This window comes from Thalia democratica, chromosome 4 (genome assembly GCF_965202585.1).
Source record: "Thalia democratica chromosome 4, ktThaDemo2.hap1.1, whole genome shotgun sequence".
NCBI lineage: Eukaryota > Metazoa > Chordata > Thaliacea > Salpida > Salpidae > Thalia > Thalia democratica.
The window spans coordinates 55188840-55212339 of NC_139168.1; the positions used below are offsets into that span (position 1 = coordinate 55188840).

At 26.8% G+C, this 23500-nt stretch overlaps 1 protein-coding gene across 1 annotated transcript in view; it reads right to left on the reverse strand.

The window, feature by feature from the left end:
• Positions 1 to 200: 200 nt before the first annotated feature.
• Positions 201 to 23500, reverse strand: part of LOC145834040 (4-hydroxy-2-oxoglutarate aldolase, mitochondrial-like) — a 32446-nt gene continuing 9146 nt past the window's right edge. The window contains exons 2-6 of the mRNA XM_082941365.1: positions 19337 to 19462; positions 13420 to 13547; positions 12331 to 12465; positions 10996 to 11226; positions 201 to 892 (exon numbers count right to left, since the gene is read on the reverse strand). Of these exons, the coding sequence (XP_082797491.1) occupies positions 743 to 892; positions 10996 to 11226; positions 12331 to 12465; positions 13420 to 13547; positions 19337 to 19462 (770 nt within the window). The 3' untranslated portion in view covers positions 201 to 742. The remainder of the gene's footprint in view (positions 893 to 10995; positions 11227 to 12330; positions 12466 to 13419; positions 13548 to 19336; positions 19463 to 23500) is intronic.

Consider the following 23500-nt stretch of genomic DNA (forward strand, 5'->3'; position numbering starts at 1 on the left):
CCTTTATTTATATTGTACAACTTTTTCAAATGATTTTCTGATGTACACTACAAGCTTTACATACTCCGCAGAGCAGTTAATATTTTATCGGCGAACCATATTAATTGAGTTAATATTTGTGTACAAAAACAGGTTTTTATTTAAAAACATAACTGTAATCTTTAAATATATTATTGAAACTAGAAATTTTTATTTAAAATGTTTAATTTTATGTGTTATGAACAGACTGAAAACATTAAAAGCAATACCATCAAGAACAAAAATAACCATATTTTACAAATCGTTGCTTAACTTAAATTATCATAAAATATTTTGCTTGGAAAAATCTTTTAAAATAATTATGTAGAACTAAACAGTTTATTACAAAGCATTTAAAAACATTGCATAATATTTGTTTCTTAAAAGTTAAATCTAACCAATAGTCTATTTTATTAAATAAGTAAAGTTTATTTCAAAAAATATATATAAGCTAAAACTAACTATATCCAAAAATCACAAGCATAAAAGCTAATGTATATTTCAAAAAAACACAGCTCTTTCACATATATAAAAAAACTTAAAATTTCATAAAAACTAAAAAAAACTATATGAAGCGATAAATTATTATTTGAAAATACAAACTGAATCATTTAAGAATTAAACTTAAATTACAAATGTTTGATACAATATTGAACTTTCTAAACTTTAAATCTAAATAATCATAACTGGGTGACTAAGAAACTTTGCAGTTTTATATAGCTTTCTACAACCAACCTTGTTTAATAAAAACTTCTTTTACTTGCTTAATTTCGTTAGAACTAAGCGGTTGTAGCGGCAACCTCGGATTTTCCCCATACAAACCGAATAAATTGTGAGCGGCCTTCAGTCCAGCAGGACCATATTTTGATGTAATCTAAAGTTAATGCAGTTTTTTATTTTTCAGTACATTACTCTATTGATGTAAATATTTTGTTCAAAAGAGGATATTCTTAAAATTGCTTCAAGTAGGCAAGAAATATTAAATTTGTTTAAGTTAACAAACTAGATTTAATATTTTGAGATAAAGAAAGAATCTAAGAAGCTCATTTGCTTCTATAATAGACAAATTTGTTTATCTTACTTTAGTATACACTAGATAACAAATTACTTTCACTTAGCTTTAATCAAAAAGTAAACTAGGTAAGTTATCACTCTTTCAAGAAAAGTAGCATAAGTGAATAAAAATAACCACAGTACATTCAAATACCTTTTAAAAGATTCGCCTCGCTTCAAAATAACTATTATTTTAGATCATTAAGTGCACAACTACTGTATGTACTTATATCATCTAAACTAGTGTTAAATCTAAATTTACATTTTTATATTATTTTTTTTCAATTCATCATAACTTTCAGTTACATGACATTTCAAATTACAGCAATTCAAATTTTAACAATTCAAACTTTTATAGACAATTTCAAGGGGCCACATGTGAAAATATAACTTAAATTTAAAATAAATTCATGTAGGTATAATTATTGAGATTATGATGGCAAAAATATTCAAAAGAAATTTAGAAAATTGATAAATACTAAAAATAGCCACAGGTTAGTGAGTTTGAAAACTTCTTTTAGCTTTATCTCATTTTTTTTTCTTTTGTAACTTACGGGGGGATGGCCCGGAGTAGAGGACACATTAGTGGCCATGCTAAATCGTGGGAAAGGTTTTCTAGAGGGTAGCTTTGCTACATCTAGACTAGAGAGAGTTTTATAATAAGGGTCCATGTTAGGTATACTTATAAGTCCATTAATAAATAAAATCAAGACAAAGCAATGTATAATATTGATTTTATTACACTATAAAATCAATAAAAATAAATACAAATTTAGAAAAATGGCAAATTAGTCGAATATAAAAACTGATTAGTGAATAGTTTAGATTAGTATCAGTCCTAATTGAATTGTATAAATCAGCAAATTATTCAAATATAAAAACTTAGCAGTGAATAGTTTAAATTAGAATCAGCGCTAATACAATTGTTGAAATTAGCAGTTAAAAATGTTATTTTATTTTGAACTAGAAACTAACTGCTAAGTTCCAATTTAACTGTTTAAACCCAAATACAGAGCTTGTGTCCAAACAAGCAACAAGTTCAAATCAAATAAGCTATAAGTGAACTGACTCAACCACTCAAATCCAAATACAGAACTTGAGTTCAAACAGGCAACAAGTACAAATCAAATAAGCTATAAGTGGACTGATTCCACCACTCAAAACCCAAATACAGGATTTGTAGACTGACAACACTGAAGTGACTGCAAGCCAGTTAATAAGAAAATGAATTAGTTTATCCTTATTTTATTGCATCATGACAATAATGTTTTATATTTAATTATTAGTGATTTGCAATTAGCAATGTGCTGATTATGATTGGCTGTACAGTTTCATTTTGATATTCAAGACTTAAAATCAGGGATGCATTACCAATGCATTACACTTTAATCAAAATATGTTCATATATGTTTAATTGATAAGATTACAATACTGTAAAAAAAAATGTTAAAAATCTTTAATAAAAATTAAAAAAAATCACAATAACCTAAAATTTTTATAATTTAAACCGTAGGAATTCAAAGTGTCAAAATTTGAATTGTCGTGCAATTATATATCTGAATTTCGGTATCAAATTTAAAACAAAATCTTTAAGTAAAGCTAGCTGTAGGGTAAACAATTACTTAATAATTTGTTTTAAATATTGTAGAAATATTTTTTTAGCTTTCATATACCTTTTGAAGCATAAAATATATTAGCAGAAAAAACTCAATTATCTTTTAATTTTCAATTCTTATTTCAAAGAAATTTTATTGTCGTATTCAAGTGATAAAATTAATTAAAAATTAATTACTAAGTAAAGTATTTGAAAATAAGTTTTAGATACGTAGTATGACGTACACAAATAAGATTTAAAATAAAAAATTAAACTTGGTTTTTAGTGAACAAAAGTTAAGAAAAAAAGTAATTTTTGAGATAAGAGCGATCAAAGTCGGTGACCTCAATAGGTTCTTAATGGAAGGCGCAAACTAAAATCGCGAAAAAAGAACATTTAATAAAAATCTATCTTCTCCTTTTATTTTTAACCAATCTTCTTCAAATTTTCACAGTAAGTCTGTTATAAAGTTTTAAAAAGATTTAATGCAGGAATTATTTCAATTTTGAAAAATAATTGTCCTTTTGTTTTTTTTTATCTAAAATTTTTGTTTTTTAATATTTTTTAAATCGCAACATTCAAAGTCATTTAAACTATAAAAGGAAAAATTCCTGAAAGTTTGAGGTCTCTAGTTCAAAAAATGAATGAGAAGATAGAACTTAAGTAATTATTTAAATTTCCGAGAAAATTGGCCTAAAAAAACTTGCGGTGTATACGTTTGTACTGGAACCTTTTTAAAAAAATTACAATATCTTTAAAGTTAAACATAACTTTTCTATTCTATAAAAACTGGCTTGTAGTTTGTACTTGAAATTTTCATATAAGATCCATAGTTGTGCTTAATAAAAAAAATGTCGGACCCTCCCCCTATGCCTTTAATAACTTGCTTAGAACAGGAAGGGAAGGACTTTTTATGGGGGCATTTTTATAGTGCATCTTTATTGGTTTTTTTTATATGTATATATGCAGAAACTTTGCAAAAAAAAGTCTTTAATCTTATGATGATGTCATTCCTTATTTTGGGTAAAAGTAAACACAAAAAAATACCAAAATAAGTCACGTTAACAAGAAAATTGAACAATTTTACATTAAAAACTTCGATAATAAATGGTTACATTAAAATTCTTACTACAAAATTTTGGAGCTTTATTTTTGTAAACATACAAGTAAAAGCGCCTCGGCCTATAAGAAGTGTACTTTGTTTGTGAATTTATTTGTAAGCACATGTATAAAATCTAAAAAATAATTTCACTGTTTTACTAAGTTTTAATAAAAGGTAATGAACACAACTAAAAAAGTGAGTCATTTTAAGAATATGTAATTCTATTAAAATTATTGAAACTTTTATATATTTTTTACTTATAAGTTATAATTACAGAAGAAAACAAACTTAACTGGTATTTACTTATAGTTTTAAAAATTATATTTTGAAAATTTATCTGAAATTATACTTAAACACTTCTTCTATGTTATGATTATCTTTTGTAAATATGATTTCCTGGTTAAAAACGCATTTGATAAATTAACAACATTATTAAAGGGATGTGTTTAGATTAGCTAAAATAAGGAAAAAATAACTAATTTAGTTTAAACTTAATTTTAATAGATTACTTGCTTTGTGTTTAGAAATAAAAACCTAGTAAACTTTTAAATAAACTTTTCAACTTTTTAATAAATTGTAAGCTGTTTATTACATTCATTTAATCAAAACTTTTAAGTACCCATCAAAAAGTTTAAAACTGAGTTCTTACCAAAAATTATACTTGCTCTTTTTTAAAGCTATATAAAAACTGTAAAGTATTTTTTTTAGATTTGCCCATATTGCGTGTAGTGCAATGGCGTTAAACATACGCATAAATAGATTTTACCTTTATGTAAATGGTTTTGAAAATACAACAGCTAAGTTATTAAAAACAACTTTTAATTGTGAAGCTGGTGGTAAAAAATCAGTATTGTTATTAAAAAAATTAATAAATCTGAACTACATTTGTTATTAATAAATATTAGGAGCAAAATCATTTTGCTAGTTTAGTAAGTAAGGTTAAACAAGATAGTAATTTTAAATACTCAGGAGTTGTAACAGTTGACAGCGATGATTTTTCAAATTATTTGTATAGTAAAATAATATAAATAGTGTTAATGTTGATCCACCTTTAAGTGTGCATATTTTTAAACTATCAATAGTAAAAAACAAAACAATACTAGTAAGGCTTAACAATCTTATTCAATAGATAATAAAGACGATTGTTAAGTTAGAAAATTATAGAGATAGCTTTTTTTAATGCATAAATAAAGGTTTTTCTAAATATATTTGGTTTATTTTATACACTCATTTTAAACACTATTTTATTTCTAGTTTTATGATAAAAAATGAGTCTTATGTATTTAGCTAAATAAAACGAAGTTAATATTTTTAGTGCAGGTGAATAGATTTACCTGATTTCGTATAAAAAACTTAGAAAGATACGATTTTTTTTTCTTTGTTTGTAATTAAATAAGACTAAATTAACGAATACCCTAAGTTTTGTACAGAAAATTTGAATTTATCTTTACTGGCATAAAAAAATATTAATAAGTAAATAATGTTACAGTTTTTACTTAAGCTTTCAATTAAAAGCAAGTATAAATTTTTGTAAAATTTAAATTTTAGAACCCTTATGGCTAGTTTTAAGTTTAAATTTAAAAAATATAGTAAACGTTTATAGGTCAAATACGCACAAAGGGTCCCTGGGACACTTTCAAACGAAGGGTCAGTTTTACACAGAATACTTTTGCACGGCATCACTTTTGCATGAAATGTCTTTTTGCACAAAGACATTTTTGCACGAGTTGAAAAATAATCTTTTTTTTTACTATCACTGTTACCCCTTACCCTTGGTCTGTAATTTTTTTTTCTTCTTTTTTATTATTACTTAATTTTATTTTTAACTATCACACTGCTACCCCTAAGCCTTATTCTTGGTCAGTAGCTTTGTATATATTTTTTTTGTATCTATTTATTCTATAGATACCTTTTTTTTTTGGTTATAAACTAAAACTGTTACATCTAACCCTAACCCTTGGTCGGTTTTTTTATTATTAAATTTTATTTTATTTACTATCTTTTATTTTTTCTACTTTTGTACACATTTGACCCGTCCCCATAATAAACAGCTTACTACGATTTAATTTTTTTTTGAAATACGATGAAAGTAATCTCTTTATATTTAGTTTAAAGTTTAAGTTTTTACTTATTGTAGCTTACCTAAACACATATCTTTTATAATTTTGTTAATTTATCAAATGTGATTTTAATTAAAAATCATATGTACAAAACAAAGATAATCATAATATAGAAGAAGTCTTATGGTATCTTTATAAATAAATACTAAATATACTGTTTTCAAAACCATTAGTAAATAAAAGTTATTTTTTCTGTAGTTAAAACTTATAAATAAAAAGTTAATAAAAGTACCCATAAAATAAATTAAATTCTTTTTCTTGTGCGTTTACAAAAATGAAGCTCCGAAACCTAGCAGTAGGGCTTTTAATGGAGCCATTTATAATAGAGCTTTTTAATGTAAAGATGTGCAATTTTCTTTTTAGCGTGACTCAACTTAATAATCTTTTTGTGTAACTTTAACCAAATAAGGTATGACGTCATCGAAAGTTTGAAGCCTTTTTTCCAACATTTCTGCAAATATACACATAAAAAAGTACCCAATAAAGATGCACCGTAAAAAAGCTTCCATAAAAAGTCCTACCGCAATAGGAAAATAACTGTAACATTTAAGCATTTAGTATTTGTTGCTGTGACAACAACTTCGTTTTGCTATGATTGAAAAAGTTTCTTAACTATGTGGATGAGTCACCATGACTATAATTGAATAATTTTTGCAGACGAGGTAAACCATTATAAGGGGTTGGTGTCAGAAAAGTCCATATCACTTTAGCAATAAATGATATTTAAGCAACTTGTCACTTTAGCACGGAGTGATACTTTAGCATGGCGTCACTTTTGCACTGAGTGACACTTTAGCACAGAGTGCCACTTCTGCACGGATTGAAAATTTAGCACGAAGTGAATTTTTGCATGTAGCTTCACTTAAGCACGATGGATACTTTTGAATTAAAAAGTTAAATAATAATTAAGATAATATTGTATAAAATGTTTAAAATTGAATTCAATACAGTTAGCATCTTGTCGTTGAGTACGCATTTTAGGGACTCCAAAAAGTTAATTCAAGAGAAATAATACTTACCAAGGTCATTTTAATTTGAAATTTTATTTAAGTAATGAGGAAATTGTAAGACAAAGCTCGGTAACCCACTAAAGTAAATTACCATTAATACTACGCGCAGACAGCAATAAGATAGGAAAAATCCTCTGTAGGATCTACTTTTAGAGAAAAATTGTACTTAATAATAAAAATAAGTTCTATAAAGAAAGAATTTGGTAAATTAAATAGTAATTGAATGTTCTTATTAAATAGTTACTTAGATGTTCAAAAGCTTAATTTTATTTCAATTCATTTAGAAACAAATCACTTATATCTAACTTACAGCTTAATTAAACATTTAACTAGGTTGATAAGATCAGAATTAGTACTTTATTTAAGTAAAACTGTAATGTGTGCTTCATTTGAAATTTTGCGAGACGCGTGTATGTAGAAATTAGAAGTACTTAACATTTTTCAGTATTACGATTAGTGATGTACCGGATCCACTATTTCGGATCCGGATGTTTTTTTATTAAGATGCGGCCCGATCGTAAATGTAAGTTTTATGTAGTTTCAATAGAGTACAAACTTAGAATATTTAATTATTATAATACCATTAATTAATAAAAGTTGTTTAAAATAAATACTTTGTTAATAAAAACATAATGTTATTGTCTAAATATTATATTTGAACACTAGGAAAAAGAACGTTGTAGAAAAAATCAAAACCGATACGATACGAAATATCAGTTTAAACGACTAAACGTGAACTTGGTACCTTGTATGACGTAGTTGAAAAATAATAAATAATGACCTTCACCACACGACCAACAACAGCATCCGAGACAACTTACGAATTAGGACCATTCAGGCAGACATGGTTGCGAGAAACCGCTTTAGAGTTCTTACCAAGCGGGATTAAATACAAAGTACTAAAGCGAACGTTTATGGGTAAAATTTAAAAATAAATTAAATGTTACAATGCTTTAAAAAATAAAGAACTTTATTGCTTTCAATGATAAACATTACATTATACTTTTATATTTTGATTATAAGATGAACAATAACTTCTTTAGCAACTGTTTACATATATAAAAGTAAGTAAATAACATGTTACTCATATCAACGCCAATAAGCTACAAAGAACCTATTCTTGTTTTTTCAGGTTATGATGAAGAAATATAAAAAATTTGCCAGTTTTTGGAAGCAATCGATTTCGCTTTTGTTCGTACAAGTTACCTTCTGAAAATAACATTCCAGAATAAACAGAAGACGGCTGTGCCGAAAGATAACTTCTTGCAAAGCTGGCAAGATGTGTGTATGTATTCTTGTTTGAGTTCCACCGAGACAAGACTTCAGCTTTTTAAGCAGATAAATTTTCTTCAGCCAAAAATATCCTTAATTTTTGCCTCAATCCCTTGATCAACTGAATCTTTTTGCTCACTTTCGTAAGTGTTTACACTTGTTTCCAATTTATATGTAGAAAAGAACTACAAAAAATTTTGGGAAAATCATTTTTTAGGTAGTCGAGCTTTAGGTTTATTAGGCGGTACTAGAAGAACTTGACCAGTTTGACCAGTCTCACGACAACTATATTTTTTTTAATTCTGAACTCAGTAGCCTTACAACCTTCTGTTTGAGACTAGCAAGGAAAAAGTCAAGTCGATACCGTGGATCAACAGCTGTTGTGAGTAAAAACAAGTTGTTATCATAAAGGTTTATTCGTGTGATATTATAAATAGTGAAAAACCTTCTTTCAAAAGCTTCTTTTTCACACAGCAGCCTATACACTACTGCGTTACTATGTAAAAAGGTTCGAGCAGCTCATTAAGGAGCTAAAACGTTTCCATTCATCAGCTGTAAGAATATTTGCGAATTAAAATTTGTTGCTAGCCACGTAATTCTGGACACTTGTTTTAAACTTTTCTAGTCTTTTCAGCAAAAGGTAGGTTGAGTTTCATTTTGTTTCAACATCTTGCAAAGTAGCAAGGCTTTTTGCATTGACACTGATGAACCTTTAGTAACCTAGATTTTTTTAGTTTCTCATTTAAGTGTTGTTATCTAAGTGGATTTAAGTGGCCAACAGTTTGATAGGCCTTGGCTATTAACACACTTATGATATTTTCTGAAAACAGTGAACCTTTAATAATCAGTTGAAACGTTTGAATGAAACAGGGTAATGAAGAGGATTATAACAACTTACCAGTCTTTATGTTAAATGTATTATCGCGCAGAAAAATATGAATGCGATTCATATTAATACACCAATTTCCCCTAATACCCCAAAGTCTTTCCAAACTAACTGGGTCCGGATCCGGAACTTTTTTCAAATTTAGGATCCGGTCAGATCCGGATCTTTTTTTTTTTATTAGAATCCGGATCTTGGATCCGGTAGATCACTAATTACGATACTAAAAATTGTGTCTATTAAAAAAATTAATATAGTAATCTTTAATAGTCTGTCAAATTATCAGAGCTTTTAAAAAATAAAGGTAAATTATAAAGTAACTTATGTGCTAAAGTGTCACTCCGTGCGAAAAGTGTCATTCTGTGCTTAAGTGACGCCGTGTTTTTCTGACCCGTTTCCAGAACAGGATACTCATAAAAAGACTTACCGTAAGAGGTAAGTAACCTGAAGCCACCGATGTACTTTTCGGGTAGGTGTCAAATACGCATGAAGGGATACTTTTGCACGAAGACACTTTTGCACGGTTAAAATTTTTTATACTATATATATTTTTCACTAATTTTCTTTTTTTACTACCCTCGGTCGGTAACTTATTTTTTCTTTTTTTTTTTTGATTTATACTTTTTTTTTGTTATTTCAATTTCATTAATAATTCCTGTTTGATTTTTTTTACTACCACTGTTACCCCTTAACCTTTACCCTTTTATTTCTATTAACATTCAGTAACTTATTTTCTATTTTTTTCTAGTTTTTTTTTATAATTTTATTTTATATAAACGTTTTTACTCTCGTGCAAAAATGACCCTTCGTGCAAAAGTGAACACTCGTGCAAAAGTGACCCTTCGTGCAAAAGTCTCCCTTCGTGCATATTTGACCCGTCCCCGTACTTTTCAGCTAAATATATTTTTATAAAACAACAAAATAAACAATTTCACCAATTTAAAACATAGTAGTACTAAGGATGTCAAGATTTGTATGGTATATAACATAAACCTAACATCATTATTAAATTACAACTGAATAAATTTAAATTCCTTTATTTCACAATATTCATTTTATTTCTATTTAAGAATTAAATGAAAACATAGTTATCAAAAAATATTGTGATACTTTTAACATCAACTAGTATAATTAAGAAACAAAAAAATAACTGCTTTCTCTTCTTAATTTATGTGAATATTGTATCTTTTTATGTTTCTCAGAAAAAAAAGATACCTGTTTGTTTTGAAAGGATATATATTTAATTTACGAAGTGCTACTACAAAAGCACTTTTTTGAAAGTACTTTGTTATTAAAAAAATGAGACAAAGATCTATAAGTTGTGTTTTAAAATTTATTGTAGACTTTAAACTTTTTTTACTATAATATTTTAGGTATTTTAAATTGTTTTGGAGTTTTAATACTACTTAATAAATATCATAACTTTTTAATCAAAATTTTAGAACTTATATGAACAAAGAACTTAAATTTATATTAGCTTCAAAACAATTAAATGATTTAAGCGTAAAAATAATTCTACCGGTCCCAAACGCCGTATATCACCAGATCTGGCAATAATTTGACAATATCTCAATCAAACCAAAGTTTTATTAGAAAAAAATATTTTTACCCGGTCCGGGCTGGATCTATGTTTGATATAGTGATCGTATTTGGTTCCGATAAGACGTAAATTAAGATTAAAATTCGAGATTTGTAAAAGTTTTGCCAGATAAAAATATTTTCCGGATCTGGCATTTTAATCTGAGTTTACGCCTAATCGGAAGCATATAGGACCATTTTATCAAATATAGACCAAGTCCGGACCGAATATAATTTTTTTTATTTTCTAAAATAATTTTGGTTTGATTAAGATCCTGGCAAGCTATGGCTAGATTCGGCAGTACCCGGCGTTCGGATCCGGTAGAACACTCTTATCCATAATCAAATTCAATGAACAAACAAACCGTAGTATTGGGCAGAACAAGCTTTTTCTGTAATTCAATTGCTTGTTGCCAATTTTCATCTAAACATAACTTGAATAAATCACAACACTGAGTAGGTAAAATATTGGCTAACGCTCCAATACACCCATGACAACCCAAAATCATACTTGGTAGTATTAAAGCTGCACTTCCTACTAAGACTGTGAAATCATAAGACGCAGTGAGTTGCGATATTGTTGCCATTCGTGTGATCTACACGTGTATATGCATTATATTTCTTAGGTTGCGTAAATAAGAGAACTCTAACTGTATTTAGAAAAATACATTTAGTCAGCTTATATATATTTAAATATATTATATTTATTTGCAAAAAGCATTTAAGTTCTTAGAAAAAATAACTTACTAATTTTGATTTAATGTTGGGTTTACAAATTTAATCAATTTACATTTTTAATCTTAAAAGCTTCATTTTTGTAGATAAAAAGGCTTAGCTGATAAAATATAATTGGATAACAGAGTTTTATTTGTTAATACTAATGATCTTTCACTAGGATCTGTTATGTTTTGCTAAAATCCGGATCCGATCAGGTATTTCACTAGTATTTACCGTAAAAAAAATTCAATATTAAAAAGCACTAATAAAACTTTTAAAATTATTATTTAGGTAAAAGTAGCAGCAGTAGTTTAACTTATCTGTTGGTTAAGCTTCAATGCCATGAAAGTAATAAAAACTAAATTAGCTCTATTTAATCCGGGTAGCTGTAAAATTTGCACAAGGGGACAAAATTGCACGAAAATATTTTTCCACTAAGGGTCAATTTTGCACGAAGACATTTTTGCACGAGCAGACAAAAAAAAAATTATCAATTTTAATTTATTTTTTATTTAGATTTTTTTATCACTGTTACCCCTAACCCTTACCCTCGGTCAGTATTTTTTTTTTCTTTGTATTTTTTATGTTTTTTTAATCTCGTGCAAATATGTTACTCATGCAAAATTTACCCTTGGTGCAAAATTGTCTTCGTGCAATTTTTTCTGGTGCAATTTAGTCTCCTCGTGCAATTTAGTAATCTCGTGCAATTTTGACCCCTTCCCATTTAATCCCATACTATAACATAGTTTCAAGATAATATTCAGCCAAAATCATCAAAAATATGTTTCTATTTAGTATAAAACAAAGAAAACTAATATAAAGGTGATATAAGAAAAAAGTATTGTAAAATTAAGTTTTTGTCAAAGTTTTTGTCAATAAGTGTGGACTAACAGAAAAGCTGTAGAAATAAAAAGTTACACACTACTCACTTACAACTATTTTATTTCAAAAAATCAATAATATAACTTAAAGTAAAGACTAACATCGCCACCGCTATCTTTGATCCCAATACAGTTTGGATGTTGTGCCATCAACTCAATAACTTTCAACGGTATGTTTATGCCAGTGTTTCCAGGCATGTTATACAATATAATTGGCTGATAGCTTGAGTCTGCTATCTAGTGATAAATAGAAAAAACTTTATTTAATTGAGAACAAATAAACTAATTTAAATTGTTTTAATTAGAGTGTTTATTAAAACACTAAAATTAAAAAGGATAAGACTTAATTTATTGATTTTTATAAAAAAATTTAATAAAACTTAACTTTGTCAAAGACTTTAAGGATCTTAAAAAACTATAAAGTAAAAACAGTATTTTTTAAAACTTCAGTCACATCTCGCAAATATACGCCTCGTTTAGTTATGCACTCGCGTTCAGTTACGCATTTTTGAATAAACTACTCAAAAATTGTAGCAGAAGATAAATTTATAAATTACAGTTTCCATAAGTAAGCTATGTAACTTTTGAATCTTTATCAGATATAATTCAAAAACTACTTTGAATCTTTAAAAAAGGTAAAAGGCAACTGGTAGCTTAGTTACTAATGCAAACAACATAATTAAAAAACGTCTTTTACCTCCGTATATAGCCCTAAACGAGCACTGAACAAACACCTAAAGTTTAAATCAAGTTAAAACCTTCTTCTATAACATGCAAGAGCTTCTATGAATTAAAAATACTGTCTAAATCTCGAGCTAAAGCAGGGCAACATATATTTAAAATGTAAATATCATTAACTTTTACACAAATACAATTTTATAACTTTTTAAATGATTTTATGTACTCTATGGTCTTATAATATCATAATTTTAACTAATTGTTTAACAATCACAATAGTTAGTTGAATAAGTAGGATTCATTTTCAACAAAGCTTATTTATTCCTTAATTTTAGATGTAAGTATTTTAAATCGATGTATAAGGATACTCATAACAATTTTGTTTACAAACTTTACCTTAGTTTCGGATCTTATGAAAATTATTTTTAGATATAAGCAATATTAACGTACTCATGAAAAAAAAACTTGCTTATAGCTTTTCTAACAAAATACCAAGTTTGAAATATGACAAACCTTTTCAAAGTGGTTAAGTATGACCTTTTCATTCATTTGAGTTTTAAAATAGAAAGGATTAATAACTAGTAAACAATCAGCTCCACTATCAGCCATCTTGTTAGACATATCTATTGTGGCTTGTGTTGCTAAAAAACAAACAGTTATTGTATAAATAAGTTAAAACGACTAATTGAGAAGCCACATAAAATAATATACTCATATAAAAACAATAAATAAGCAAAAGGTAAAAAATAAAACGTGTTTATACACAATCAAAAAAAAAATAACTAAAAGTTATTAAATTTAAAACTAGCAATTTTAAAACCGTAAACCATAAATTTTGTAAACCGTAAATTGAAGAATTTTTTCCATTACTTTATTAATATTATTTTTTATCTTTCTTCTTATATAAATCAACCCGGCAAGTTCATTACTTTTTAATACTCTTTCAAAACTATTTATTAAGTACTCAACTTTTTTTCTACTAAAATTTAAATTTAAATTACTTTTTTCTAAACTTTCTTTAGCTTTCGGCTTTAATACAAATAATACACATCACTTGTATAACTCAAAGCAAGGCATTTATTTTATTTATTCTAAAGTTTTGATTACAGTCACAAAAAATTACTGAAAAATGCTTCAATGCACAGCTAGTTGTTATTTTCAAGTTTTTTGAACTACTAATAGGTAATTTTTTTTTTTATCTAGGGTTGAAAAAATACAGGGTAGTGGCTTTCTTCTAGTTCACTTAATTACTGTGGGTTACCACTTAAATATATAAAAAAAATTGGGTTTAAATAACCAGGGTAAGATTTTTGAATTATTTTTTCATTACAAGACCGAAATTTTTATAACTTAATTTTTCATGAGGATTTTTTTTTAATAACTTTTAACTAGGAGGTTTTAAAAAGTGCATAATGGGGGTCCACCTTGTTTTTTACAAGTTAATCTTATTTTGTAGAGTTTATCAGAGCTATCAGATATTTCTAACCACTTAAAAAAATATAAAATAACTTTTAAAATTTAAGCAATCAAAGTCGATGACCTTAATAGGTTCCTTGTGAAAGGTAAAAATTTAAAACGTAAAAAAACAACTTTTTACTAGAAATATACCTTCTCCGTTACTTTTTCTTCAAATTTTCACAGAAAATCCATTACTAATATTAAAATTCGATATATTGCAGATTATTTTTAACCAATATTTATTTTAACAGTTTATTACTAACAAAACAATGTTTCACTCCTATACTTGCATATAGGAGATCCTCAGTTGTTGTAAACAAATCTTATTAAAATAGATTCTATTTGAATAAGATTTGTTTACAACAACTGAGGATCTCTTATATGCAAGTATAGGAGTGAAACATTGCTTTGTTAGTAATAAACTGTTAAAATAAATATTGGATAAAAATCTCCTTAAAGACATTTAAGTCGAGAACTTTAAATTGTTTAATTTAAAACAAGTTACAATACTATTTTATTTTTAATTTTAAAAAAATTGATAAAAAAATAAAACACTTATATTTTTATCTAAAATTTTTGTTTCAAAAATTTCTTAATTGCAACATTAAAAGTCTTTTAAACCATAAAAGAAACGTTTTAAGAAAATTTGAGGTCTCTAGCTCAAAAAATGAAGCAGAAGATAAATCTTTTGTGATTTTCTTTAATTTCCAAGAAAATTGACATTGAACATTGCGGTCCATACGTTTGTATAGGAATTTATTTCACAAAAACATCTATATCTCAAAAAGTTATTAATTTTTTCATATTCTATAAAAACTGACTTAAAGTTTATATTTAGCATTAATATAAGAATAAAAGCTAAATTTAGTAAAAAAAAATACTGGACCCCCCCCCCTCCATGCTCTTAACTTAGGAAGTAGGAATTATACTTTTTATTTAAATTGTATTTTGCAATGGTGTATTTTTATTTTAGTTATCTAATATGGAAGTATTTTTAAGAGCTAGAGAATGACTGATTTATGCTATGTTCATCTTTATTTATCACTAATTAACAGCAGTTTATTATTTGATGTTATTGTACTTTCTTCATAAGAGATTGTAATTTTACTTTTTAATGAATAAGGTTGCTTTCTAGAAATTTTTGTGGATATTTTATATAATTTTTGTTTTCTATAGCTACATAACTTAAATTAATTGCTATAAATAGAGTTAACATAATTAATAGTGGTATTATAGTGTATAAATATAAAGTGATAAAATATCATCAGCCTTCTCAGGGTGGCCACGTGTTTTTGGCAAATTTTCTCAAAGTTTAAAAAATTCTTCTTCCATGTTTTTCAGAATTTCTTCCAGGTTTTTGAAAGTTTTGGCCATTTTTAGTAGTAAATTAATTTTAAGATCTTTACTACTTAAATATTACATTATTACTATTGTTTAATCTTTTTTTAATTCTATTGCAGGTTGAACTATTTTTAGAGTCAATTTCTTCAAAGTTCTTCTCATATTATTTTTTAAAAGCCCTTATTTTGATATATATATATATATAACATAAATAGCCATACAATCTGGTAAAATTTGTTGTTAGCTATAAATTGTTAATTTTTTATTAATATTTATCAACCTATTTAAGGGCATAAGGAGAGGGTCCAAAATTTTTTTAACAAAAAATAACATTGGGAAAGCTTCTAAAAACCACAAGCCTTTTTTCATAGAACTTAAAAATCATTTTTAACTTTTGAGGTATTGTAGTTTTTTTTTTAAGTTTGTGATATAAACGAACGCAAATTTTTCAGGAACAATTTTCTCAGAAATTTTTAAAATTACTAAAAATATATCTTTTCCTTCGCTAGAGACCTCAAACTTTCAGGAAACGTTTCTTTTATAGTTTAAAAGACTTTTAATATTGCGTTTTAAAAAAATATTAAAATCTATATTAAAATATATAAATTTTAGATTAAAAAAAAATTGAATAAAATTTTAATTTTTTTAAATTTAAAAAATTCCTGTTCTAGGTCTATTTAAAATTTAGTGATTGATTTTCTGTGAAAATTTGAAGAAGATTGGTAAAAAATAAAGGAGAAGATTGACTTTTAATAAATAGTCTTTTTTTGCGTTTTTGGTTCGTGCTTTCTATTAGGAACCTATTGAGCATGCGAACTTTGATCTCTCCTATGTCAAAAATTACTTTGAATTTTCTTTAAGCAGTTAAAAATGTCTGATAGCTTAGATAAAATAATAATAAAAAATAAGATCAACTTGTAAAAATCAAGGTGGCCCCCCTATGCCCTTAATTAAATAATAATTTTTAATTTGCAAAAGCAACCGCGATCATTTCCCACCCGCGCACAATTTCCACATGATCAAATTCTAAAACCACTAACTGACCACTAACTTGTAAGGGGTAACAATGATAGTAAAATAAACAAAGAAAGAAAATAAAAAATATTTTTGGGTGGGAGTTGTGCGCGGATGGAAATTGTTAGTACACCAACTTATTAACAGGTTTAGATAATTGGTATTCTTTAAACTTTACTTACTTTATAGAGACTTAATACTAATTAGTTAGTATATATATATAGTTGCTTCTTCAGTTAATGAGTTTAATAACTATTCAAAATAATCAAATGAAATGCTCTCTACAATCAACTATATTGTATAACAGAAGCGCAAACTAAACTGAATGGATTTTTTAAGATTTAAAAACCTTATTAATTGTGTATCTATTTTTATTATTAAGGGCATAGGGGAGTTCACCTAGTTTTTACAAGTTGATCTTATTTGGTAGTCTTATTTGAGCTATCAGACATTTTTAAGTCTTAAAAATACTCAAGTAACTTTTGAGATTAAAGAGATCAAAATCTGTGTGGTTAATAACTTCCTAATGGACGGCGCAAATCAAAAACGTGAAAAATAATACTTCAATAAAAATATTTTTTCTCCTTCATTTTAAACTAATCATCTTCAAATTTTCAAAGAGAGTCTATTACTAACTTTTAAATCAGTTGGATGCAGTTTTATTTTACTTAAAAAATACACTTATTTTTTGTGAATTTTTTATCTGTAAATTTTTTATTTTGTAATTAATATTTTTTTAAACTTAAGAGTCAAAGTCTTTTAAACTATAAAAGAAATGTTTCCTAAAACTTTGAGGTCTCAAGCACAAAAACTGAAGGAGAAGATAGATTTTTTGTTATTTTTTAAATTTCCAAGAAAATTTATAATGAACAAATCGCAGTCCATACGCAGGGTTTGTGCGCAGATTTTCTTTTTATTTAGCCTGATTTTGACCGATTTAGTCTGATATTTTTTCAAAGTTAAGAAAATACCCTTTAGAAGCCATTTTAAGTATGGGGTATATTCGAGAGCATGATTTTTTATTTGCAACATCAGTTGCAATAGAAAGAAAATTCATTGTTGTTGCATTTTTTTATCCAAAAGAATACTCTTTATTTATCAACCAACTACCATTATTCAACAAAAACATCGGCAAAAGTCTGCAGAGCAGAAGCCTGGACTCTCGTATGCCGTGAGACAAAGCTCAAGTTTAACAAAAGGGTTGATCATACCAATTCGATCATCAGACCACAGGCCCTCGGTAGACTGAGACCGGTTTTGTTCTGATTAGGACTCATCAGTCAGCCTCAACCAAAGAACTTTTGTTATATATAACTTTTTGTTTGATATAACTATCATTATTATAAGTTTTTTCCATAACTTTTGACATATTGCTATTACTTACTAATTATAGTGATTCAACTAAATCTGAAAAATACCAACTGTTGAAAAGAAGTTTATTGTATACTTTTTATTTAAAATACATGCTTTTATCACTTATATTTTGAAATTCTAAAATTTAAAACTAAATTTTAAAATAAGCTTCATTTTGCTAATTAAAATTGTCGAAGTGTTATAATGAACCAAAATATTTATAAGAATGTATATTAATAATAATAGTTAATATCAACTCAATAACTTGTAAAATATAATTCTACTACGAATATATGGATAGAAACTTATTTCTTAAAGCTAAGTTTTAATCTTGTGAATACCTCTAATAACTTTAGATAAACAAACAGTAAAATATATAAATAAACTGCTAAGAGTTTTAATCTGAAAAGTATTTGGTACAAAGCTTCTAAATTAGAAATTAAAACAGTTAAACCAACTAAGCTTTGAAAAACATAGCTGATGTAAAAAAATTCAAACAAACAGCTAAGTTGTTGATTTAAAGTGTAATGTTTAAACTGTTTTTTTATATGAATTTTCATAATCGTGACGTATATAATCTACTCAAAACAAAATGATAAAGATTCTTATGATTCTTTTAGAGATTAAGAAAAGGTTTTAAGCATTTGTTTTTACAAATACTGACTGTTTTTGCCTTTAATAACTTAATTATATTTAGCAATATTTTCACACCTTAATAAGATTTACTCAAGAAAAACAAAAACTATTCTCAATATTTTTTTAGAAGTTTTCAAGCTTTTTAAATGACATAAACTTAATTCTAAACTTTTCAAAAAAATAATTTAGCCTGATTTGGTCTGATGCGTACGAACCCTGATACTTTAAAATAGGATTTTTTTTACAAAAACATCTATATCTCAAAAACTATTAAAAAATATATAATCTTTAAAAACTTACTTATAGTTTATACTTAAAGCTTTAATATAACTATAAGAACTAGTACTAAACTTAACTAGAAAAATGTTGGACCTCTCCCTATGCCCTTAATTTAAAAATCTGAGCATTAACTAACATACCCTTAAACAATTTTTCAAATTGTATTAAACTTGCATGTAGTTTATATTTAAAGCTACTTAAGCCACTTAAAAAAAATGTTGGACTCCCCTATGGCCTTAATATCAATCCTAATATCCATAAAAAATTAACTAAATTACAGAAAAAGCGCAAAACACATTGATGAAGAAATATTTTGATAATAAAATTTATAAAAACTAAATTAACTTACATTCACAACCAGAGCCAGCAATGAGCAACTTTTTTGGTAAGAACCTCCTCATTGCTTTGATTAAACTAACTCTTTCTTCTGGATCAAGAAAAGGATACTCTCCATTTGATCCCTGTGCCAAAAATCCTGGAAAGAAATACTAAATTGAAATAAATACATTTAATAATATTTATTGTAATCGAAAAACTTTATGGAGTTAATTATTAAAATATAGGAACTTATTTTATACCTCAAATACCATGACTTAGTCAAATCAGTATCTAAACTTAGCAGTACTTAAATAAACTGACCTAACCTAGTTTTTTTTTATTCTACAAAAAAATTAAATATTATGATATTCTATATTTAACAATCAATTACTGAAATTTGTGTACTTTAGACCAAATTTCAACAAATACACAGTGGGCTGAAAACGGGGTTCAAGCGGCCATTGACATAAAACTGTCAAAAAATGCAGTACAATACAATTTAAAGTTACACTTAGTGTTACAATATGACTAATGTTTGTTTTTATTTAAAAAATAGTTAAAATTTTAATTTCTAATAAAACTTTAAAGAAAGAAATTTAAAAAAAAAGAAAATAATAAATGGCTACCTCAAGAGAGTCACATTTACTCTCATTTTAGTTTAAATATGAATGAATTTTCAATATCAAGCCGGGTAAAACTATACTCTAAATACAGTTTATTTTTAATTTAAGGCTGTTCTGTGTATATCAAAGTTTGTATTATTAACGTTACATTTGTACTAGTTTATCAAAAGAAAAAAACCGTAAACATTTTGAACAATAAAAACTTTTATTCGTTGCAAAACAGTGCAAAAAAAAATAATTTAGCCTGTGATTAAAAAAAAAGCACTTTAAATTTACTAGAAAATATAAGTCAAACAGTAAGTTCTTAAAACTTCTTTGAAATTAAGTTTCTCAAATAAATAAAACACTCTATTCAGTAATATGTAGCACAAAGCATATGTAACAACGTTTCCCATTCTGAACTACATGATGAAATTTTTTCATCTAGCTGCAAACAACTTCGCGCAGTATGTCCAACTTTTTTACAATAAGTGCAATTCAGTGTCTAAAGTGTTGTTAACATCGTAGTCACTCTTGTCCCATAATCGATTTAAACAATCTGTTAAATTTTCATAGTGAGAAGTTTTCCTTGAAAAGTTCATTCTGTATTGTCTTAGAAACTTGTTGTTAGCTTCCAAACCACTTTCGGTGTAATTTAGCAAACTTCTACCGTTGTTTTGGTCAATTAGTCCAGCACTATGTGCAAGAACAGTATGCGCAGTTGGTGTAAAGTGAATCCATTTAACCAACATGACCAGCATCATTGTTTTTTGATATAAAACTGAGTATTTCTCTACATTAATCTTTATGTTAAAATTTATGAGGCATAAAATAATGGAAACATACAAAATAGTTTTGTCAATGTTTTCTTTTAAACTAACATCAGAAATATGCTTCGTCAGCAGAGTCCTATTATTGGTGTTTAGCAAAGTTTTGACTACGTTACCTGTTGTAGAAGTTCCACCATGGCCTGTGGGATCCGGTTTTTCACGAGCAACATTAATTTCTTCTTCTACACATTTCTGAATTTTTCTTTTTGACTCAATTATATTATTTACACCTTGACTTTTAGATATTCCTTCAAACTTCCATTCTGACCAATTAAAATGTCCAGCCACAGCATGATAACATAATTTATAAATCCATCCGAAAACTCTGAGGTAACTGTGAAGCGGATGTAAAGTCAAGTGCTCTTCATTTGTAATTGGCTCCTTAGTTACTCCCTGTCTAACCTTATAGTCATTTGGTTTTCGATTTTCAAGCAAGTGCCATTTCTCTTCACATATTTGTTTTGTTTGTTCAAGAGAACGATCAACAGGAAATCCTGCTTTAATATAATCTAAAGTATTACATTGTTCCTTGCTATAACTACAAAGGCAACAGAAGGCACCTCCTAGACCAGTGAGCAATGCTATGTAATTTTTTATTGGTTTTTTGGATAGTTTTGTATTCATTGAATAGCTTATCAAGATCTTCTTTAACTTTAGATTTGCTAGATTTTGAAAGTTCAAGCTTGTCTATCACTTCATCAGCAACAGCGTCAAAGTAAGGCTTAGTTTGAAATTGTGGTTTGTGGTTTTTGAACAGTTCGTATATTTCGATGTTAGTTAAACTATCTATATTACTGCTAGGTTTAAATAAGTTTAAGTAACAAATCTACAAAAAATATGTTAGTTTTAATCAGATGCAATACTCTGGCTATCTTGTATCATAAATAAAAACACTACTTTTACAAAAACTACTATAATAACTTCAGTACTACAAAATCTTAAATTTGCTAAAATAGTAAAAAAAAACTATTTCAATAACTAAAACATATGCTAAGCTACCATGTTTTGACCAATACTAACTGTTCTCATCATTCTTGGAGCTTAAATGATCTGTAAACAAAAGTAAGTGAATTTATACACATTAAGAACCTTCTAGAACATACAAAATGGTCTTTTTTGTCATAGTGAAAAACCAGGGATAGAATATTATATCAAATTTTTTAACAGAAATATCGCTTGTAAAAACCTAAAAAATAGTTATATTCAACATGATAGATTTGTCTGTAAATTTTTTTATAGAATCCTTGTCATTTTTACTAAATTATAAAAAAAAAATTATGTTGGTTGTACGGTGGCGAATTGAGAAAAATAACCCTAAAGAATACCCTAAATTGCCAGAGAATCATCAATGATTTTTCAACGAGAATAGAAGATTTTTCAAATGAGAAATAATATACTTTTACATTTAAATATTCAAAGAATTTTGACTTTTTTCAATTAACACCAAACCAAAGAAATGAAAAAACTTAAAAAAAAGTATTTGTATAAAAGCGTTTAAGGTGTTTTTAAACAGTAGATGTAGACCTTAGTTTTGACAAAAGTTTAAGCATTTTTCGAGGCTTTTTTAAACTTAAAAAAAGCAAACTTTGGCTACATAAAGCTTACATAACTTTTAGTATACTTTAAGCAGAACAGAAATAAACCAAGTTTTTAAAAGACGAAACCCCACTCTAAACAATTAAATAAAAACCTTGCTTTAACTGTTTAGTCGCAAAAATAGTCAATGGCCACTTGCCAGCCCACTGTGAAATAGGCAATATTTATGACGAATTAAGTTTTTTTAATAACACCAGCACTTGACTGGTTTAATACTTGTGAAATCTAAGCAGATTACTATGATCATGTAAATGTTGTCCAAATGATATATAATGTGAAAAATGAAAAAATTCTACAAAACTAAATCAAGAATTTGTTTTAACTATTTCTGATTTTTAAGTAATTAACTTTAGAAATTAAAACTAAGGGAATAGGGGGTAAACTATTTTTCAAATTGAGTCTTATTTATTACATAATTAGATAAGCTATTTGTTACTTTTTACTGCTTGTTTAAATTTAAATTAACTTTTAAGATGTAAGTGATCAAAGTTAGAGCTTTCCATAGATTCTTTATGGGCAACGCAAACTAATAGGGCAAAAATAGACTATTTCACTAAAAATCTATCTCCTCCTTCAGATTTTGAGCAATTGTTTTTAAAAAAATTCAGAATTATCTTTCATAAATTTTAAACAAGTTGGAGAAAACAGATTTTTGAATTAAAAAAAAAACTATAAAAACTAAACAATTTTTTTTAACTTGTTGCTAACCGGGCGTTCTACTTATACAATGTTAGGGGCCTGGTTTATAACGCAACGTGCGCTTTAACTTGTATAATAGATGTCCCAAGATAACGCTTAAATTATAGTTGACTTAAATAAACTAATATGACTTACTTACTATTAACTAAAGGTTTAATAAATATGTTATTTATACTAATTTAAACGTAGTTCGAGTCTGTGATAAATGATGCAAAACGAAAAGATGATAAAATACTGCACAACATAAAACTAATAAATCGAATTATCAATTCTTTTAAAAGACGACAATACATGAAACAAAGAAGCTGAAAACTAAACGTTCGTTTAAACTAAATCCATAAAGGTTAGGAAGCGAATCAAACTCGCTTAAACAAGATTGAAACCATTCATAAAGTAAGTGCAGCAAAAAACCGCACTGACTTAAAGTTGCTGCTACGCAGCCACAACTAAAAGCCGATTTTTCGCGCT